The following is an 18,905-nucleotide window of genomic DNA, read 5'->3' on the forward strand; positions in this document are numbered from 1 at the left end:
CTGGCACAATCAAAGAGTGGCCTTGCTTTAAGTTAGAATAAGAGGAAGCTGCATACCAAATTTGGTGGCCCTAGCTCTTACCTTTTAGGAGGAGTTCTTGAACAGATGAACTCAGACACACAAATGCACATACACAGATAAACCTCATCCATATATATTAGCCTGCACCTTAACTTTAATTGCGCTAAGGTAACTATACTTGAGCTAACAATTTTAAAAGCAATCTTTTTTGCCCATCAAGGCAGTGCATAAGGAAATGGTTACATAGTATTTTAAATGAAAACAAGACCTAAATGAGACATCCTTCAGTGATGTAGTCCTTCAGTGATGTTTCTCAACCTTTTTTTTTTATCAAGTACCCCTTAATTTTTTTTAAGTGCTCCCAGTACCTACAGTTTTCAGTCACACACATTTTTTACTACCATTGCAACACATTTGTTTAAACAACTTAATCGTAGCCAGGCAGGTGATGAAATTTTTGGGTGTAAAAAGCACAAAAATAAAGTGCAGTAAAACTTAAAACAAAAATTCAGTTTTCTCCAAATTTCAGTTGTGTTGACAAATCCCCCAGACTTCTCTCGAGTACTCTTAGGGGTACTCGTACCACTGGTTGAAAAACACTGACCTTTGCCAACAGCACTAGTTCTCCCATCAGCATAGGTAATCCACCTCTACAAAGGCACAGCTAGACAGAAAAAAAAATCTGTCAAGCTAGCATTGTCTACATAGTCAGGTAATCTTAAATACATTGTTCAAAGGTGTAGATTTTTCATATGCTGGGTCAGCTTAGCTTGTTAGTGTAGCCCAGGCCTTATACAGTGCTGTTGAGTTCTGATTTAACATACAGAATGTTTACTTTAAAAGAAATGAACGGAAATATTTTAAACTATATCAAGATGTACAGTTAGAGTTCCCCACACATTTACTATATCATGTTCATTATTAGAACTTTACTTCTTCAGTTTCATTTCCAATATAACTATTAGATCAGAGGAGAAGCCCTAGCAAGAAATACAACAAAAAAGTTAGGACTAAACCAGGAAACAGTATAAAAGGTCCATAGCTAAAAAAACAGGATCAAGAATAAAGTAAAGGCTCATCCTACAGTGCCAACATTCTGGAGGTCTCACATGCCTCCTAGGCTGTGTGTACACTCGCTGCGCGAGAAATATGCTAATGAGCAGGGCTCAACAAATAATACAATCTACTCGCCTGTGGCGAGTAGATAGCAACCCAGAAGAGCTGGGTTCGGGCGATCTGCGCATGCGCAGATTGCCGGACAGTGCAGCTGGCAAGTGGGGCTCACCATGGTTCAACAAGCCCTGCTAATGAGGCTAAGTGTCGAATATCGCCACGCCTCATTTGCATACCTAATGAGCCGCCATTTTTGCAGAAGAGGCTCTTACGCCAGAAGGAGCTGTCTACACTGGCCCTTCTTGCAAAAGAAAAACCCTCTTGCACAATGCTTCTATGCCGATTATTTTCAGAAACTGACCAGCAGTGGCTGAATCAGGACGCCTGGGGCAGAGCAGCTGGGGTGCTACCGGGTTGGTCCAGTAGTGCCCAGAGCGGCGCTGTGGGACCAACCGGCAGCGCCCTAGCTGCTCTGCCCCAGGGTCCACAACAAAAGCCTGATCTGCTGGGGGGGGGGGGGGGGGGCACACTAGCTGCGCCCCCCCCCCACAGCAGACCAGGGACACGGGGAGCAAAGCCGCAGCGGCGGTGGGGTCCCGCGCCTCTGAGGCTTTGCCAGAGCAAAGTCTCAGAAGTGCGGGAACCCGCCGCTGCTGCGGCTTTGCTCCCCGTGCCCCTGGTCTGCTGGGGACCGTCTCCAGCAGACCAGGGACAACAGGAGCAAAGCTGCAGCCGCAGCGCGGTCCCGCGCCTCTGAGGCTTTGCCAGAGCAAAGCCTCAGAAGCACGGGAACCCACCGCTGCTGCAGCTTTGCTCCCGGTGCCCCTGGTCTGCTGGAGACGGTCCCCAGGAGACTAGGGGCACCGGGAGCAGCTTTTCTCGCCCCAGAGGTTGAGGTGGCGGGACCGCTGCCTGTGAGCTCCGGGGCGAGAAAGCTCCATTCGTAAGTGCGGATCCGACATAAGTCGGATCCACGTAAGTCGGGGACTGCCTGTACACTGTTACAAAAACTGCAGTTTTAATTTTTACCCTTACATTTAGTATTCTTAACTTCAGCTTGGTTGAAACATACTTGGTTAGCACTATGTAAATCATGGTTTTAAAATGTAAGCATTACTATTTGAAAGCCCAGGAAGGACGTAAAGCTTCAGTGATCTCTAAGGCAAATACAACAGTAATGAATCCAGAAGCTACTTTACAACAGAATAAAAAAAAAAAAGTTTTGTAACCTTTGGTCAAGTGCTGATTTAAGGCTTCAACATACTAGATGTATATTTCCAGGGAAGTGAGAAGAGGTTTGCCAGAGCTATCACTTATCAGAGCTATCCACTTTGCAAAATCAAACTTTCATTTAAAATAAAATTATCTAGTACTTATGGCTGCCAAAAAATGTCCAAACATAAACCACATATACAGATGTAGTCCCATCATGAATCTGAAGACAACTCACTGCTGCTCATCATATCTTCTCTAAGCAGCAAAATGAAACATTTATCACTACCAGAGTTTGTGAGAATTTTGCACATGACAGTGAAACTATCAACAATTAGAACAATTTCATGATGTTGCTTTTTATAGCTGCAGGCAGAAGCATACACAAGTTACTCATTAGAGAGGAATACCTAGCTTATGGTTGTTGGGGAAGTGCATCAGAGACTTCTTCCATTTCTTCCAGTACAATATAGCTATGAGACTCTCTGGTAATAGCAGACATTTTTCTGTTGTCAACAATCAGGAAAGACAGAAATAAGAAGGGATGAAGTACCATTAGCCCTTCATTTTTCATCTCTTGCTGATAGGATTAGTAACTGTCCATCTAGTAAGTGTCTGGTAGATGTTTCAAGACCCAATTTGTCGCTTGTCCTCATGGGGAAATTAAAGTCTACAGTTATACTGCTGTAGCTATAATATGTCTATCTAGACAAGTTCTTAAATAGCTCAGAACTCCAGTGGGAGAGAATAAACTTGAGTTCAAAGAGTCCAAGTGAAAAAAAAATTCTTTGCAGATTCAAACTAAATATCACAAAATCAATCTGGTTCAATATGTAGGTTTGTAGATTTAGGACAAAAGTCTAGATTAGAACAAGAATAGTATGTGCACTGCAGATCGGGATTAAGACACATTGGTAGAGCTGTTTGAAAAGCATTTGTGCAGTAACTACCTGCATCATGGCTGGTTCACCCCGTACTATTAGTCTTGTTTACATCTGAATTAAGTTTCTCCCTCTTAAAATTATTGCCATTATCTCATTTATCTGACAATTCAGCTTTTAGGTTCAACATTCTGTGAAAAATAAAACCATTAACTGAGCTATCTAAATAGAAAGTTACTACCAAAGCAGAAGATGTGTAAACTGATGTATAAAGAATATTCCTCTTTGAAAAAACAGAACAGGTTTTCGCTTATGTACATGAAACCCTGAATACATATTCACAGAGACTAAATTTATTAACGTATGTTATTCTTGATCAAAAGACCTCCCCTGCTCTTAAGACTTATCCACAGTAGGGAAAAAGGCTACGTTTTTGTTCAACATGATAGTTAGACCTTAATATAGAGAGGCAAATTGCTGTCTGTGCTGGCTAGCTCTGGTGAACTCTAAGCTCCCCACAAGGAGCCTCAGAAGGTAGTGTAGCATAACCTTGTACCCACAGGTGTGGGCAGTCATCTGATGAGTTTTGACTCTGGATCGTCTCAATCAGAAGAGAGGCCAGAGTGCCTCAATCTATCCCTATGCCTCAGCCACCCCCATCAACTTCCATGCATTTTTCTTCTTTTACCTCTCTCTCTCTCTCTCTCTCTGTTTAGCTAATCCTCTAACATTTTTAATAGACTGTAGTATTAACATGACAAATGCAAGTCATCATTCTGCTGGCATATTATAACTTATTCTTACCCTCCTGCCCCATCACACACCCACCCTTTTACCTGTTTCCTCTATTCAGACTGTACACTTGTCAGGACAGGGACTGTTTACAACGCTGCATACTATCTACTACAGTGGGGCCCTGTTCTCAGCTAGCCCCCAGGCACTACTGTAAACAACGGAGTCTGCTAGAAAGTCTACCAACAGGCCATATTTTGAACAGTAAAGCAAATAATTTCTTTCTTTAAACGATCAAATTATAAGATTGTCTTTTACATTAAACAGCTATGCAATTTAACTTGCTAGACAAAAAAAGAATCAAAAACCCCAAACGCATCTTTTTAAACATGAACTTCTCGGATTCCTAAGACAAGCCAGACTTCTTTTTTTTTTTTTTTTTGCAGCATCCATGACAAAAAGAAATTAGTAGAGCAGGAAAAACAAATTTTTTAAGGCCTCTATAAAACACTGGAGTAGACCACATTCTCCTAAAATACCCCACTAAAAGAAAATCAATGACAGCCATGAGAAATGGATGCCAAATATACATAGTGAGTACTCTTTCATGGAAATTTAAAATGCCCGCATTTTTGGTCATGAAGGCCTATTACTTCAATTGAAGCATGTATTATAGACACACACCAAAAGCAAATTCAGGAGATTATTTTGGGCTAATTAACAACAAAAGAACACAACACCTTTAACCTCCCTGAGGAGACAAGGTTTTGGCGTCCATGCCAATGAGACGGTTAAAAATAACTGTACGTCTCCATCAGCTGAACTGCCCCCACAGTTTGAGGCAACTCCGTCAGCGGAGCCTACGCTGATCCCTCTCCCCCACCGTCACTCTAGCACTCACACAGGAAAGGCCTGACCCACCCCACACGACACACGGGCCCGTTCACCCGAGACCCTTTTATCTGCCTCCCATCGCACCGTTAGCACCAGCCGCAGCTTCGCACAACCGACACCTTAGGGCGGACAATACAGACTTCTCCCTTCCCCAGCGCCTCCCTCCCCCTCTCCCCCATCTACGCTCCACCCCCACCCGGGGACCCCAACGTACCTGGGACATTAAGGCCGAGGGAGGGGGCGCTGGGCGGGGTAACAGCCCCCAGCAAGGGGAAGGGAGAACAAGGAAGAGGCGCCGTCAGCCACCGGAAGGACCCTGCTCAGCTCGTCTTGGCCCGGCCCAGCAGGCCCCGGCTTTCTTCTCCGCTACGCTCGCTCCCGTGGCCCGCCGCCCCTCACGCACCGCCCGCAACGCGGCCCTCGCGCCGCTGGCCGAATCCCCGCTCGAAGCCGCCCGGGGCCCGGCGAAAGTGCAGCCTAAGGCGGTTGAGGTTTTGTCTGCTGCGCAGCCCCCTGCGCGGACCGCCGCTGCCAAGCCCTCCCTCCCCAGGCGCGGCACGACACTTAGTGCTGCTTTCCAGCAGCCTGCAAAGCGCAGCCGCTGCGCCAAGCACCCCTCCTTCCGTGCGGCTCCTCCGCCTGGGCGGGGCTTCGGGTAGCATGGCATGTGCTGAAGAGCGCCATCTTTTGGGCGGAGGCGGGAATGGCAGCGGCAGCCACCGCGAGGGCCGCTGTGCTGAGCCCACGGCTGGCTTGTGGAGGGTGGGAGCGCTCAGGATGGCCGTGAGAAGGGCAGAGTGGCAAGCAGTTTCGCCAGAGCCAAAACACATCATGCGATTGGCTCAGTCAGAAATCACTAGCTATTGTTAAATAAATTAGGGTATTTGTGGTTTCCTAGCCTCTCAGCTGCACTCCCTTCATCTTAAAAAATAACAAATAGTTTGGTATCACTTTAACAAAACTTTAAAGTGCTACTAAACTTAGTTTCTTTTACGTTTTTCCTGTTACAGACTAACTGGGCTACCCTTCTGAATCGCTTCATCTTGTTCTGCAACCAAGAAGACTAGGTGCTTACTTTAAAATAGCTCAGAGATCAGTGATGTATACACCTGCAAGAAGAAGTCTGCAGCATTCTCTTCTTTATTATGAAGGCTCAATCAGTGAAGTTTCTGGTGCTGGATTCAGACCTATGCTAAAGCATTTTTCATTAACTGGTACCGAACAGTTTTCTCATTTCACAATACAAATAAATAAAGATGTATTATAAAAAGTACAGAGAATCTTGCCAACTTAGTTTTTCTCATTTACTCAGTATCACCTAGTTAAAAAGTCAAGAGATTCATCTCTCTATGCTCTGGTAGAGCTTAGTTCAACTACATATGGGATGGGTCCTTGTCCCTCATTGGATGATTGATGCCAGTGAAGAATACCTGGGCTCTTTATTATAATGGTACACCAGTTCCACTATGGTTAAGATTAAGACCAGCTTTCAGGTTAAAACCTAGCTGTTCTAAGTGCTCTGAAATCTGCAATGTCTCAGATTGTCTTGAATTTTGGTGTTTCATGGAAGTCCAGGGTTTGACAAGCAATCCAAATTTGTGGTCATTTGAACCAAGGGTTCCTAAGATACAACCTCCCACAAAAATAAATCAGCTTTCTTACAGTCCACAAGTTCTGCCAACAACAAATTTTTGCTCACAGACAGAAATCAACTCAGGACTGAAATTATCAGACCATAGGGTTGCCAGATAGTTTCAACAAAAATATCAGACACTTGACATTACATCACAATCTACATTACATCTCATTTAGAAAATACCGGACATTCATATTTTCTCATTTATATTTTCTCAATTTGTTTCCCAAACAGAAAGCTCAAATACTGGACTGTCCAGTTCAAAACCGGACACCTGGCAACCCTATCAGACCAGAGTCTCAAAATTGTACGTTACCCCAATAAATTACAATGTTATTAACCAAAGACTTTAGTCCTCCTGCTAGGAGTAGCACTCCTTGAAATGCTTGGTAATATCTCAAGCGACGGGCAGCCTAAGATAGCAGGCTGCATGAGTGGCTCTCCTTCATCTCAGCAGGCAACAAGAATGTTGTAACCAAGATGGTCTACTGGCATAGAGTAGATTTGCTAACTGTGCTTGCATATCTAGAATTTGCAGGGTGTGTCAATTGAACTGTACCAGCACTTTGATTGGATGCAAAGGGAGCACACAGCTCTCACAGTCAATGTTGGGTGCAGTCAGCATGCACCTCACCTCAAGAGCCCTCACTTTACCTGTGTCACTTTAATAACCGGAGGAACCAGTGTAATTTGGCAACTGTGCACATGTGTGAAGCCTTCCCCCTTCACACAAATTTCATAGTTTGTCAGGCTGTTTATTCCTCTCCTGTGGATTTTCTTTTCGTTCAGAACATCTCTAAAGTGTTAAATGGACCATTCACCTCTGAGCCTGATGATGATGTGTGGGTACCAACCCACAACCAAATGAGATGGAGAGGATAAGCTGAAAATATTTGGGGAGGTGAGCACAAGGCAGAGTACAAGACTCTCAGCAACACTCTGCTCTAATATGCCTAAAAAGTTAGTTCAACCACCATGTTAGAGGACATTCTAGACTGGTGATCATATGGCATCCATGGATTCTCCCAGGGCCCATTAACGACTTCACATGGAAAACATTCTTAAGTATGACCATTATCCACAGTCCACTATATCAAACTGTGCAGGAGGTAGGAGGAGCAATTAGGAATCACAACTATATGGCCCACTGGAAAGGCCAATGGTTCAGAACTATTCTGAGCTCTGCCACTGACCTGCTGAGTGACCTTGGGAAAGTAATTTAATTGTTTTTTTTGCCTCAGTTTCCCCATCTGTAAAATATGAAGTAACGATGTAATGTTAGCTCCTGATATGAAGGGCTGTAAAAATGTGGTTGACAATTACCTAACCTCAGCAGTGTATCAACTGCAAACCTAGGTGAAAATGAAGCTAAGAAATTAAATGCCAAAAATTTTATTAATGCAGAGTTAAAGTCACCTAATGATACCTTGTGACCTTCCAGAATGTTAAGTTCGGCAAAACAAATTTCTGAAAACCAAGAAATACAGAGTTATGGTATATATCTACACCAGTGGTCCCCAACCTTTTCAGGTTGTCGGGTGCCAGGGGGCGTGGCTGTTCGCCCACAGGGCACCAGGGGGCAGGGACACTTGCCCGCCCGGGGGCGGCCCACCCAGCTGCATGCCCAGGGCCCCCCCCATAGCCCCGGGGCCAGCGCCCCACCCCCCCGTAAGCGCCGCGCGCCCGGGGCCGGGGCCAAGGCCGGCGCCGGCAAGGGAACGCGCAGTGCCCCCGGGGGCGGGGCCAAGGCCGGGGCCGGGGCCAGGGCCGGGGCCGGGGCACGCACGGCGCACCCGGGTTGGGGACCACGGCTCCGCGGATGCATGTAAAGAGCCCGGCGGGCGCCATGGCGCCCACGGGCACCGGGTTGGGGACCACGGATCTGCACAATCTTAAGACCACTCTTGATGGGTAATGCCCCAAAACACACACATTCTGCTTTTAAACTGTAATGGACAGGCACTATGTGCACTTGCCCTATTCCAAACATGTAGGCTATGGCTACAGTTTCCCTGTACATACCCATTCTCGCCTGTGCCCCCAAGCTGGTGCCTCTGACTCAGAGGCAGCAGCGCATAAGAGCATGGGGAGAGAAGGGGGTGTTGACTGCATGTAACCCCGCATGTAACCCTGAGTCCAGGCTCATTGGGCGCCAGCCAGGGAGCCGTGCAGAGAACATGCCCCAGCACTCCCGCTAGTCTCTTCTGAAACGCTCTCAGGGCTGGAATCAGGGACAAGAGGAGCCTCTCCCTCAGTCCTGCCCCGCCCCCCGCCGCCCAACCCCTCCGAGCGGAGCACGCAGGCGCAGGCTGCGCTGTGGGGGAGAGAGACTCAAGCTACGCCTCGATTGGGGATCCGGTAGCAGGGCAACGCGCATGCCCATTTCAGCCCGGGCTTGGGCTGCCGCCATCCGGGTCCTGGCGGAGGGAGGGAGCAAGTGGCTGAGGGGGTTTCATTGTGCGTGCGGCTGTCGCGCTCACTCGCCCTAAAATGGCCGCCGCTGCCGCCGTTTCGTCTCCCGCTACCGCCGGAGGTGCCGCAGCGCCTCCCGCTGCTTCGGGGGCAACACAGATGGAGAGCAAGAAGATCACCGAGCTGCGGGTCATCGACCTCAAGTCGGAGCTGAAGCGGCGCAACCTGGACATCACCGGCGTGAAGACCGTGCTCATCTCCCGGCTCAAGCAGGTGAGAGGCCGGCGTAGGCCGCGCGGCCTGGCCAGGCCGAACTTTGCTCTCTGGCTGCTGGGCCTTGCGCGGCGCAGCTGGGCGGCCCGGCTCCGCGCTCCGGCGGCCAGCGAGCCGCTGCCGTTCCCGGCGAAGGAGGCTCTTGGCCTGCAGGGAACGCCGCGAGCGAGCCCGCCTCACACCTGCTTTACATCCTTGTGGTTGGGGGTGGCGACTGGGCGTGGTGCCCAGACCGCAGGTGCCCTGGGCTGGTGCCATCCGGCCGGTTTCGGCAGGGGTCTGCTTATTGACAGGACAGCAGCTTCGTGCATTTGCCAACTTGCTACCAAAGTCGGGCAGCGACTCCTGCGAGCCGTGTCCTGCGGGACTGACCCCGGCACAGATGGGCAGGCGCCTCTACGGCACTGGAGCCCCCCTCCCAATGCAAAACAGCCCTAGTCCTTCTTTGGTCACCGCTCAGAGTTGGCATAGATGGCTGATGCTATTTGCTTAGCTTGATACGCTTGATGGATGTATTGTCTCGGCACCCTTCTCTATTGGGTCTGTATAGGGTAGGTAGCGGAAGGAGGTCTGCTTTTTTCAGCTCTCAAACATCCCTGAGCATCGAGGTATGTCTGCCACGAAATTACATGTGTGTGAGGGGTGAGGGTTGCCAGCCTGTGCAGATTCAGGAATGTTCTTGTAACAGTATTTTTTTATGGCTTTGACCTGCCCAAAATGTTGTCATTACATTTAAATTGCCCTGTAGCTTTCCTTTTTGTGTGAGCTATGTTACATTTTTACAAAATGTAACTCTAATAATTGAGGTTGCTTCCTCCACCACTCTTTAGAAGAGGATCTAATCTGAATGTCAAATACTTTGTATTTTGGAAGAACAAATAAACTAGTTTCTGTGGATGTTGATTATCAATCTCTAGTTAAACTTGAAAAAATATTGATTATTTTGTCTTATTTAGGCTATTGAAGAAGAAGGAGGAGATCCAGATAATATTGAAATAACTGTTTCGGCTGATACACCTAACAAGAAGCCAACGAAAGGCAAAGGTTAAAACCTGTTAATGTAAATTATATTATGAAAAACCTATGGAATTGAAATTTTTAAAAAAGTCAGTTTTAAAAATAAGACTTCTTCACCTGTTGTGAATGCTGAGAAATAGTCCTTGCACATATCTGCCCAAAATTTGAGTAGTTGAGCTTGATACAATTTTGTCCACTTATCTACAGCTTTAGTCAAATAGGGTTCTCTCCTCTCTCCCCTTTCCCAAACCCATCAAACTTGAGGGCTGTCTGCAGTATTGACTACTCATACATCTATACAGATATCTGCTACTTACTGTTTTTTTTTTTTTTCTGGAAATGTTCAGCCTCTGTGTAAGGTTTTCTTTTTGCAAGTTGGATGACAGTGTCATGTAGTTGAGCTGTACACCAATAATAGTAAGCAGCCACTGAATAGCTGAAAACTGCATGTCTGTCATATACCAAAATATTTTTGCGCAGAGACTTTTTTAACAAGACTTATCTGTACTGTCTGGGATAAATGCACAAAAGAAACAATGAAAATTGACTTGTAACTTGGTTTTGCTTCTGCTTCTAATAGTCCATTACACTTTGTCTTGTGAAATTACTGAATTGTTAATAGAGATGTAAGTGACTAGTCGACTAGTGATTCAATTAATTGTTCTCCCCCTCTCCCCCCCACTGCCTCATAGCATAGAGAGGCAGCAAGGGAGGAGCAGGCTTAAAAGCTGGTTTCCCCCCAGCACCGTCTCCATGGGGAGGGGAGGGGAGGGGAGGGGAGGGGAGGGGAGGAGAGGGGAGGCGGAGGCGCAGCGTGAAACTGGTGGTACTTATGCCTTTGAAATGTAGCAAGAGCTGGGCTTTTGCTAGATTTCAAAACCAGAAGCGCTTCAGGGAGCAGGGGGTACAAGCATTCCCTCTCTGGCCCTATGCTCTCTGCTTTTGAAATGTACAAGAGCCCTCTGAGCTCTTATACATTTCAGAAGCAAAGTCTTCCGGAGCACAGGACCACCGCTGGCTCTGTGCCCCCTTGGGGCTCTTGCTACATTTCAAAAGCAGAGGCACCCTTATCCACTAATCCAGTGGTCCCAACCTTTCGTGGCTGCTGGGGGCAGGGCCGTGCATGCGCCGGGCTCCTGGGGGTGGGGGCTGCCCAGGGCCAGCACCGTGCATGTGCCGCGCACCCGGGGCAGAGGCCGCTCACACGCCTGGGACCGGCACCACGCATGTGCTGTGCGCCGGGGGCGGGGCCAGCCCAGATGTTTCAGCAGGCACCATGGCGGGGACCTCTGCACTTATCGAATCGTCGATGGAATTTTCATCGATGATTCAATTAGTTGATTAATCTAAATTTAACAACCCTGATTATTAAGGAGAAAACTTAAGAAAATTGTATGGAACTTTGAAAATTTAGAAACATATACTGACCTTATCACACAGTGTTGTGTTTTTAGCAAAAAGTAAGCTGATACCCAAGTTACTCTTCCTGCTGTGATGACTATTTTGCCTTCTTTCTTCTTTGTCTCTTTAAATCATGAGTGATATACACATGCTTTTATTAAATTGGCCTCTAACAGGTTCCTTCTTGGATAGTATTACTACTAGACCTCCAACTTGTCATTCTACCTACTGTGGATGTTACTGTGTGGACCAAGTCTTTGAGAGCTGCTGGTTAAGATGTAGCTTCCAGTTTTACTATAGAACAGTGTTTCCCAATTGTATTTGTCCATGAAACCCTTTTAAACTTGACATAATTTTGCAGAACCCCTGATAACAGTCTAATATACGGAGCTAAAAGAGTAGACCACAAATAAGTAAGGATGATAATAAACAAATGATCAACAAGATCATAATTGCACATATTAAAACATTTTTTTTAAAAATAATAAAATATTATTATAATGGAATTTTCTTGTGGAACCCTTATTTTCACTCCCTGGGGATCCGTGGAACACCAGTTGGGAAACACTGCTATACAATATAAATTCCATCTTTTTTTTGTTTTTTGTTTTTACAGCCATCAATACAGTGTCTTAAGACAAGTTTCAGAGGGGTGGCCCTGTTAGTATGTTTTAACAAAAACAAGTCTGGTGGCAACGTAAAGACTAAAACTTATTTGGGCAGAAGCTATTGTGGCCTGGAATCCACAGTCAAGCTTATGCCCAAATAAATTTGTTTGCCTTTAAGGTGTCACAAGACTCCTTATTGTCTTAAGACAAGTTCTCACTTTTTCTTCTTTCCCATTTTGAAAGCTTACAGAAATTGATTATAATGGAATGCTTACTTGATTCAGACTAGGGATGTAATAGTGTAGTCCATTAATTGAGAAGCAAAAGCTTATAGGTTAATGCTGTAGAATACACACATTTCCCCCCCGCCAGTAATTTTTTAGCAGGCTGGACAACAGCCTGGCTAAGTCCTGGCTTGCGCCATTTCTGGGGCCTACCCCATTGTGGTTCTATATTTAAAGCGTAGTAGGAGCCAGGCAGGCAGCCCAGCTCAGTTCCAGCTTACGCCAGGTCTGGTAGCTTTTAGTCTTCCTCTTTCCCCACCCCGACAGGGGCTGCTGTCACCCCATGCTGCTGCCTCTGTATCAGAGGCAGCAGTGTGGGGCAACAGGCAGCCAGTCCGCAAGAGGAGTTGGTTTTTAAACCGGCTCCCCTCACGGACCATTCGCTCTTCTCTGGCATCCTGCATTGCTGTCTCTGATACAAGGCAGCCGTGTGGAGTGTCAGGGGGCTCCTTGGGAGTGGGGCCAGAGTGCACTGGCGGCTGGCCCCACCACCAGGGACAATAGAATAGCTGAGTAACCAATAAGAATTCATGAGGTTAATCGACTATTCATTAACTGATATTTAATATCCCTAATTCAGACATATTTCTGTTAACAAGGGTCCTGTGATGAATCTGAATATAATTCATGCTATTCATATTTATGTTTTATAATATTACAAATACACTGCTGGGCTTGCTTTGCATGGAAGAATGACCCTCTTATACCATATTTGGATATGTTTATCTTCTAAAGTGACTATCCTGGAGAAATGTATTTGATTTGTCAGATTTTCCCAGTCTTTGCTTTCAGTGGATTTACTGTAATACCTTTTCCAAATTGAGAACACAGTTATTCTTTATCCACCAGATTATGTTGTTGTTGCTTTGGCTAGATTTGTATGCACTAATTTAACCTGATGTTGTTCTGCTCCCCTACCTATTTTTCTCTCCTATTCTGGAGAACTAACTTTTCTGCTAAAATACTATTCTTTTAATCTCTCATAAACCTAGCAGTTGACTTTAATTAGAAATACTAGCACTTGTAAAACCCACTGGTCACTCTGTCCCAGAAAGCCTTCCTTAATAAGCAGGGAAAATTAAGCCATTAATATCCTCAGAAAGACTTTAAGATTTAACCTGTATTGTAGACCTAACCTATGCTGGTGTAACTTATGTTGCTTAGGACTCTGAGTAAACCATCCCCAAGTAGTGTCTATTGCATTGACATGAGGTCTGGTATGAACAGTGCTATGGACAGCACTTTCCCATCTGCATAGAGCGTCTTTGCTAAACATGCAGCTGTGCTCCTATAGTGCTATATGTGTAGACAAGCTCCAAGCAATTCTAGTTTCAAAATCAACCCTCCATTATGAACAAAATGTAGTTTTACTTCCCTGATAAACTTTGCAAACAAGCTGCTTTTTAGTGGACTTGCTGCTGCTCATAGCTTTCTCCAAGCAGCTGCAGGGTGAAGCTAATAAATATAGAGTAATAGAACTGGAAGGGATGTCAAGAGGTCATAGAGTCTAGTGCCTTGCCCTCACGGCAGGACCACTCAACATCTATACCATCCCTGATAGATGTTTATCTAATCTGCTCTTAAATATCTCCAGAGATGGAGATTCCACAAACTTCCTAGGCAATTGATACCAGTGTTTAACCACCCTGACAAGAGTTTTTCCTAGGGTGTGTCTAGACTACATGGTTCCGTCGATGGAGCCGTATAGCTGAGTTTACTAGACATAGCAAAATGAAGCGGCGATTTAAATAATTGCTGCTTCATTTACATCAAAATGGCGGCCACACTGTGCCAATCAGCTGATTGTTGGCACAGAGTTTTAGTGTAGATGGGGATCAGCCGACCCCAGAACCCTTTGTCATCAGATCCTTTATGCCTTGTGAAACAAAGGTTTCTGGGGTGGCTGATCCCAGTCTAGACTACCAAGCTGTTCTGATGATCAGCTGATCTGCACAGCACCGTGGCCATTTTGATGTACATGAAGTGGCAATTATTTAAATCGCCGCTTCATTTTGCTATGTCTAGTAAACTCATCTACATGGCTCCATCGACGGAGCCATGTAGTCTAGACACACCCCTAATGTCCAACCAAAACCTCCCTTTCTGCAGTTTAAGCCCATGGCTGCTTGTTCTATCCTCAGAGGCCAAGGAGAACAATTTTTCTACCTCCTCCTTGTGACACCCTTTTAGGTAACTGGAAACTTCTCTCCTGTCCCCTCTGTCTTCTCCTTTCCAAACTAAACAAGCCCAGTTATTTCAGTCTTCCCTCTTAGCTCATGTTCACTAGACCTTTGTTTTTGTTGCTCTTCTCTGGACCATCTCTAGTTTCTCCACAACTTTCTTGAAATGAGGTTCCCAGAACTGGACACAATATGCGAATGAGGCCTAATCAGTGCAGAGTAGAGCAGAAGAATGACTACCGTAGTTTAGCAAATATAACCCGCACCCGTGTATAACCTGTGGTTTTTCTTTTTTGTGTAAAAGAACCCTTAGATTACCCATGGACTTATATAGCCCGCGGGTCCTGCATTCATCCACTCACTGCACTCAAGCCCAGGCCCAGCGCAACCGCAGGCAGGCACAACCCACCCTCCTCTGGGTGGGGGAACAGAGCGCAGCACAGGTGCACTGGCTGGCCTGCAGGAGGAGAGCCACACTCATGCCCAGGCCCCACGCAGCCGCAGCAAGGCACAACCCACTTTCTGTTGGGCGGGGGAATAGAGAGCCTCCAGGCCCCATGAGGAAAAATAAACATGTATACCCCCGTAGGAGAGGGCGGGGTTTGTAAAAACGTGTATAGCCCACGGGTTATATATGCTAACTTACTTGTGTCTTGTTCACAACTCTCCTGTTAATGCACCCCAAATCATCTTGGCTTTTTTTGCATTCAGCGTCACGCTGTTGACTCATATTTAGCTTGTGGTCCACTATGACCGTTAGATCCCTTTCTGCAGTACTCCTTCCTAAAGATGTTAAAGATAAGTCGACTCTCCAATAATCATTTGCTTATTGGATAGTAATGTTGACTAGTTGATGAGTCAGTCTTGTACATTTCAAAGGAAGAATGCGGAAATGCCTATCGACTAGTTGACTTGCAGTTAACAGCATTTTAACATCCTTACTCCTTCCTAGACAGTCGCTTCCCATTCTATATGTGTGAAACTGATTGTTCCTTCCTAAGTGGAACACTTTGCATTTGTCCTTATTAAACTTCATCCTATTTACCTCAGACCATTTCTCCAGTTTGTCCAGATCATTTGGAATTATGACCCTGTCCACCAAAGCAGTTGCAATCACTCCCAGCTTTGTATCATTTGCAGACTTAATAAGCATACTCTCTATGCCAGTGGTCCCCAACGCGGTACCCGTGGGCGCCATGGAACCCGCCGGGGCATTTATGTGCGCGCACCTAACGTCACCCCTGGGAGCGCAGCGCACGTGCGGCCCCGCCCCCGGGCACCCGGCGCACGCATGGATCCGGGCGCGTGGCACTGCCCCCGGACAGCCTGGCAGTCCTATACGGTGCCCGCCACCCAAAAAGGTTGGGGACCACTGCTCTATGCCATCATACAAATAATTGATGAAGATATTGAACAGAACTGGTCCCAAAACAGACCCCTGCAGAACTCCACTTGTTATGCCCTTCCAGCACAATTGTGAATTGTTAGTAACTACTCTGTGAGAACAGTTATGCACCCACCTTATAGTAGCTTCATCAAGTTATATTTGCCTACTTTAATGATAAGAAGATCATATAAGACCATATCAAATGCCTTACTAAAGTCTAGGTATACCACATCCACCACTTCTCCCTCATCCACAAGACTTGTTAGCATATCAAAGAAAGCTAATAGTATTTAATATACTTTACTGATGCTATTCAGAACTTTATGCTAAGGACAGTTTTACTGCTCCCCAATCATTATACAGTTACCGCTGGGTTGGGGGAAAGCAATGAAGAGCAGAGGCTGCCACTGAAGTTATAAGGGAAATAGTAGATACTAGGGATGTTACAGTGTAAACAGTTAACCGATAAGCATGAGCTTAACGATTACACACTGGCTCTCATCCCTGTTCCCTGGGGAACTGGCTTCTACCCTGCACTGCTGGCTCTGTCTCTCAGCCTGCAGTGAGGGGTGGCATCTGGAGTCCCTGAAGCGGGGCTGAAAGCTTGTATGCACCGGGAGCTGGCTTAAAAGCTGCTGATACAGAGGGAACAGCCTAAGGGCGGCAGCTGGTTCCCTAGGAATGAGGCAGCAGGTGGGAGTCAGTGCAGGCAAGTACTTTTAAGCCAGCTCCCAGGGAGCCAGCTGTTGCCCCATGCTGAGGACACTGCAGTATAAGTTTTATACTTCAGATCCTGTAGTGCAGCCAGCTCCCCAGGAGTGGAGCCAGGAGCTGGCTCCCAGCATGCACTGGCTGCTGGCCCTGCTCTTTGGGAGCCAACTGTGCTGCAGATTCTGCAGTATAAAACTTACACTGAAGAGCCTATAGCTTGTAACTGTTAAGATTTTAGAGGTTACCTAATTAATATCCCTAGTAGATACAGTAGGGCAGGCCTTTATTAAGAGGGAGAGTCTAAACTATGCGATTTGAGTTAGACTAGTAGTGTAACTCAAATCATCGTAGCTTAGATCTACTTACCATGCAGTCCACACCATGCTGAGTTGATGGGAGAAATTCTCTTGTCAACATCCAAGTGATGAGCAGTTGATCTGGTGGGTCTTCACTAGACCCACTAAATGGACCTCCAGTGGCTTGATCGCTGCAGCATTTCTGGTAGTGGAGACCAGTCCTTAGAAAGAGGCTCAGGAAAGGGTTAGCTAGAGGAGGGCCTCCTTTGGAACATCAGTGAAAAGGGAGACCAAAGCTTTTTCTAGTCAAGTAGCAACTTCATACAGAATCCAGTAGAGGTTTTCAGAATAAAAATGTTAATAGGTATCTAAGGCTTCAGGCCCAGATAGGAGTGGTAAATAGAACTTGCTTGAATAACTTTGTTGGGACTCTTCTTTCCTGATTTTAATAGCTAATTTCTCTTGTGTGCAGGCATATATGCAGTCTCTTTTAATATGCTGTTCAGTGGAGAATGCTATGTCACCAAAAATGTTTTGGCTATATGGGAAAGATCCTAGTAACTTAGTCCGACATTAAGTCCTACAAGAAATTATGTAATATTTTCTTAGATGTGAACATTTCTTTGATTATTAGATATGAAGTAACCCAAATGCAGCAGCTTTTTGCTAGTGCTGGCGAACTTGAGATTAGAAACCTTTGTCTAGCAGCAATGGGCAACCAAGAATGGTGAGCGGACTGCACGAGTGGCCCTCCTTCTCAGTGGGCCATCACAGCCTGAGTCCCAATGGGGTTCCACAAGTGGTTTTGTGGTCCCCCTGTCTGCCTTCCCCCACCATGTGCCTCTTGTGCGCCAAGGTGCCAGAGCCTCACACTTACCTGCTTTTTTCCCCCTCCGTCCCAGCGCTTTCGGAGTGCACAAGTTGCCTTATTTGCATTCTGTACCTACGCCTTTCCCTCCCTCCTAGGGTTAGAATGCCATAAACAGCTTGAGAAGCAGGGGCTCCTTCAAAAGTTCTGAGAGATGGGGGGAGGAACAGGAAGTGTGATACCCTGGAGCACGAGAAGTGTGGGTGGGAGGTGGCCAGCCAGGGGTTCTGCCAGCCACACACAAAGCCCCAGTGGGCTGCAGGTTGCCTGCTGCTGGTCTATAGCCTAAAATAACCAAAACAGGTTGAATAACAAGTAAATGTTAAAACCTCTTTTAATACTAAAATGCTAATACAAGCAAGGATGCTAGTTTAACTTATTTTTAAGTTAGACCTATTGGTGTCATATGATAAGCTTCTTTTCTTGTCTAATTTCAGACCATAATTTTAGTTTAACAGCAGTGTGTAGGTAGAAGTAACGTGAATATGCCTGTAGATATATCTGACTCGCTTACCAATTGAATTAATTTGGTACCTTTACTCTCCAACCCCATTGTATCACCTAAATATATACAAGATATAGCACATTCTATAGTAATATTGTCTTCTCATTCCTCCATGCTACTTAGCATTCGTATCCCTAAATTATAGAGTATCCCCCTGAATGCTAGTCTTACAAAAGTCATAAAATATTTAAGGCTGAGCTACATCTCTACCTCCACAAACCCCATAGTTTTCCTGGATGTTCATGACCTCTACCAGCAGTTACATAATTGAAATTTCATTCCATAATCTTCTGTTGTCTTAATCAAACATGATACTTCTCATCAGTACAAAAACTTTACGCTATATCGCTATGCAGTAAAACCATAATATCCTATCCCAAGGACATAGTGACATCTGAAGTGACTTTCATAGTCATGCCATTTGCTCCATCAAGTTTCTTGGTATAAACTTTTCTGTCTGTACTTGCATATGTT

The 18,905-nt window shown here is 45.8% G+C and overlaps 2 protein-coding genes across 10 annotated transcripts in view; one reads left to right on the forward strand and one right to left on the reverse strand.

Annotated features, from left to right (window-relative positions):
• RNF111 (ring finger protein 111) overlaps nucleotides 1-5,480 on the reverse strand; it is an 81,360-nt gene extending 75,880 nt beyond the window's left edge. For 3 of the 8 annotated variants that reach the window (XM_075897335.2, XM_075897334.2, XM_025189948.3), the window contains exon 1: nucleotides 5,068-5,479. The gene's annotated coding sequence lies outside the window, so the exon portion shown is untranslated. Of the gene's footprint in view, nucleotides 1-625; nucleotides 686-5,067 lie in introns of all 8 variants that reach the window. The other 5 variants (XM_025189969.3, XM_075897332.2, XM_006112451.5 and 2 more) reach the window with 3 other exon arrangements.
• Nucleotides 5,481-8,875: 3,395 nt separating this feature from the next.
• The window catches only part of SLTM (SAFB like transcription modulator), a 50,217-nt gene continuing 40,187 nt past the window's right edge, over nucleotides 8,876-18,905 (forward strand). The window contains exons 1-2 of one of the 2 annotated variants that reach the window (XM_075897326.2): nucleotides 8,876-9,174; nucleotides 10,131-10,218. In XM_075897326.2, coding sequence (XP_075753441.2) covers nucleotides 8,980-9,174; nucleotides 10,131-10,218 — 283 coding nt within the window. In that variant the 5' untranslated portion in view covers nucleotides 8,876-8,979. The remainder of the gene's footprint in view (nucleotides 9,175-10,130; nucleotides 10,219-18,905) is intronic. The other variant, XM_014578979.4, reaches the window with a different exon arrangement.

The sequence above is a fragment of the Pelodiscus sinensis genome, chromosome 14 (genome assembly GCF_052426305.1).
Source record: "Pelodiscus sinensis isolate ZL-2025 chromosome 14, ASM5242630v1, whole genome shotgun sequence".
NCBI lineage: Eukaryota > Metazoa > Chordata > Testudines > Trionychidae > Pelodiscus > Pelodiscus sinensis.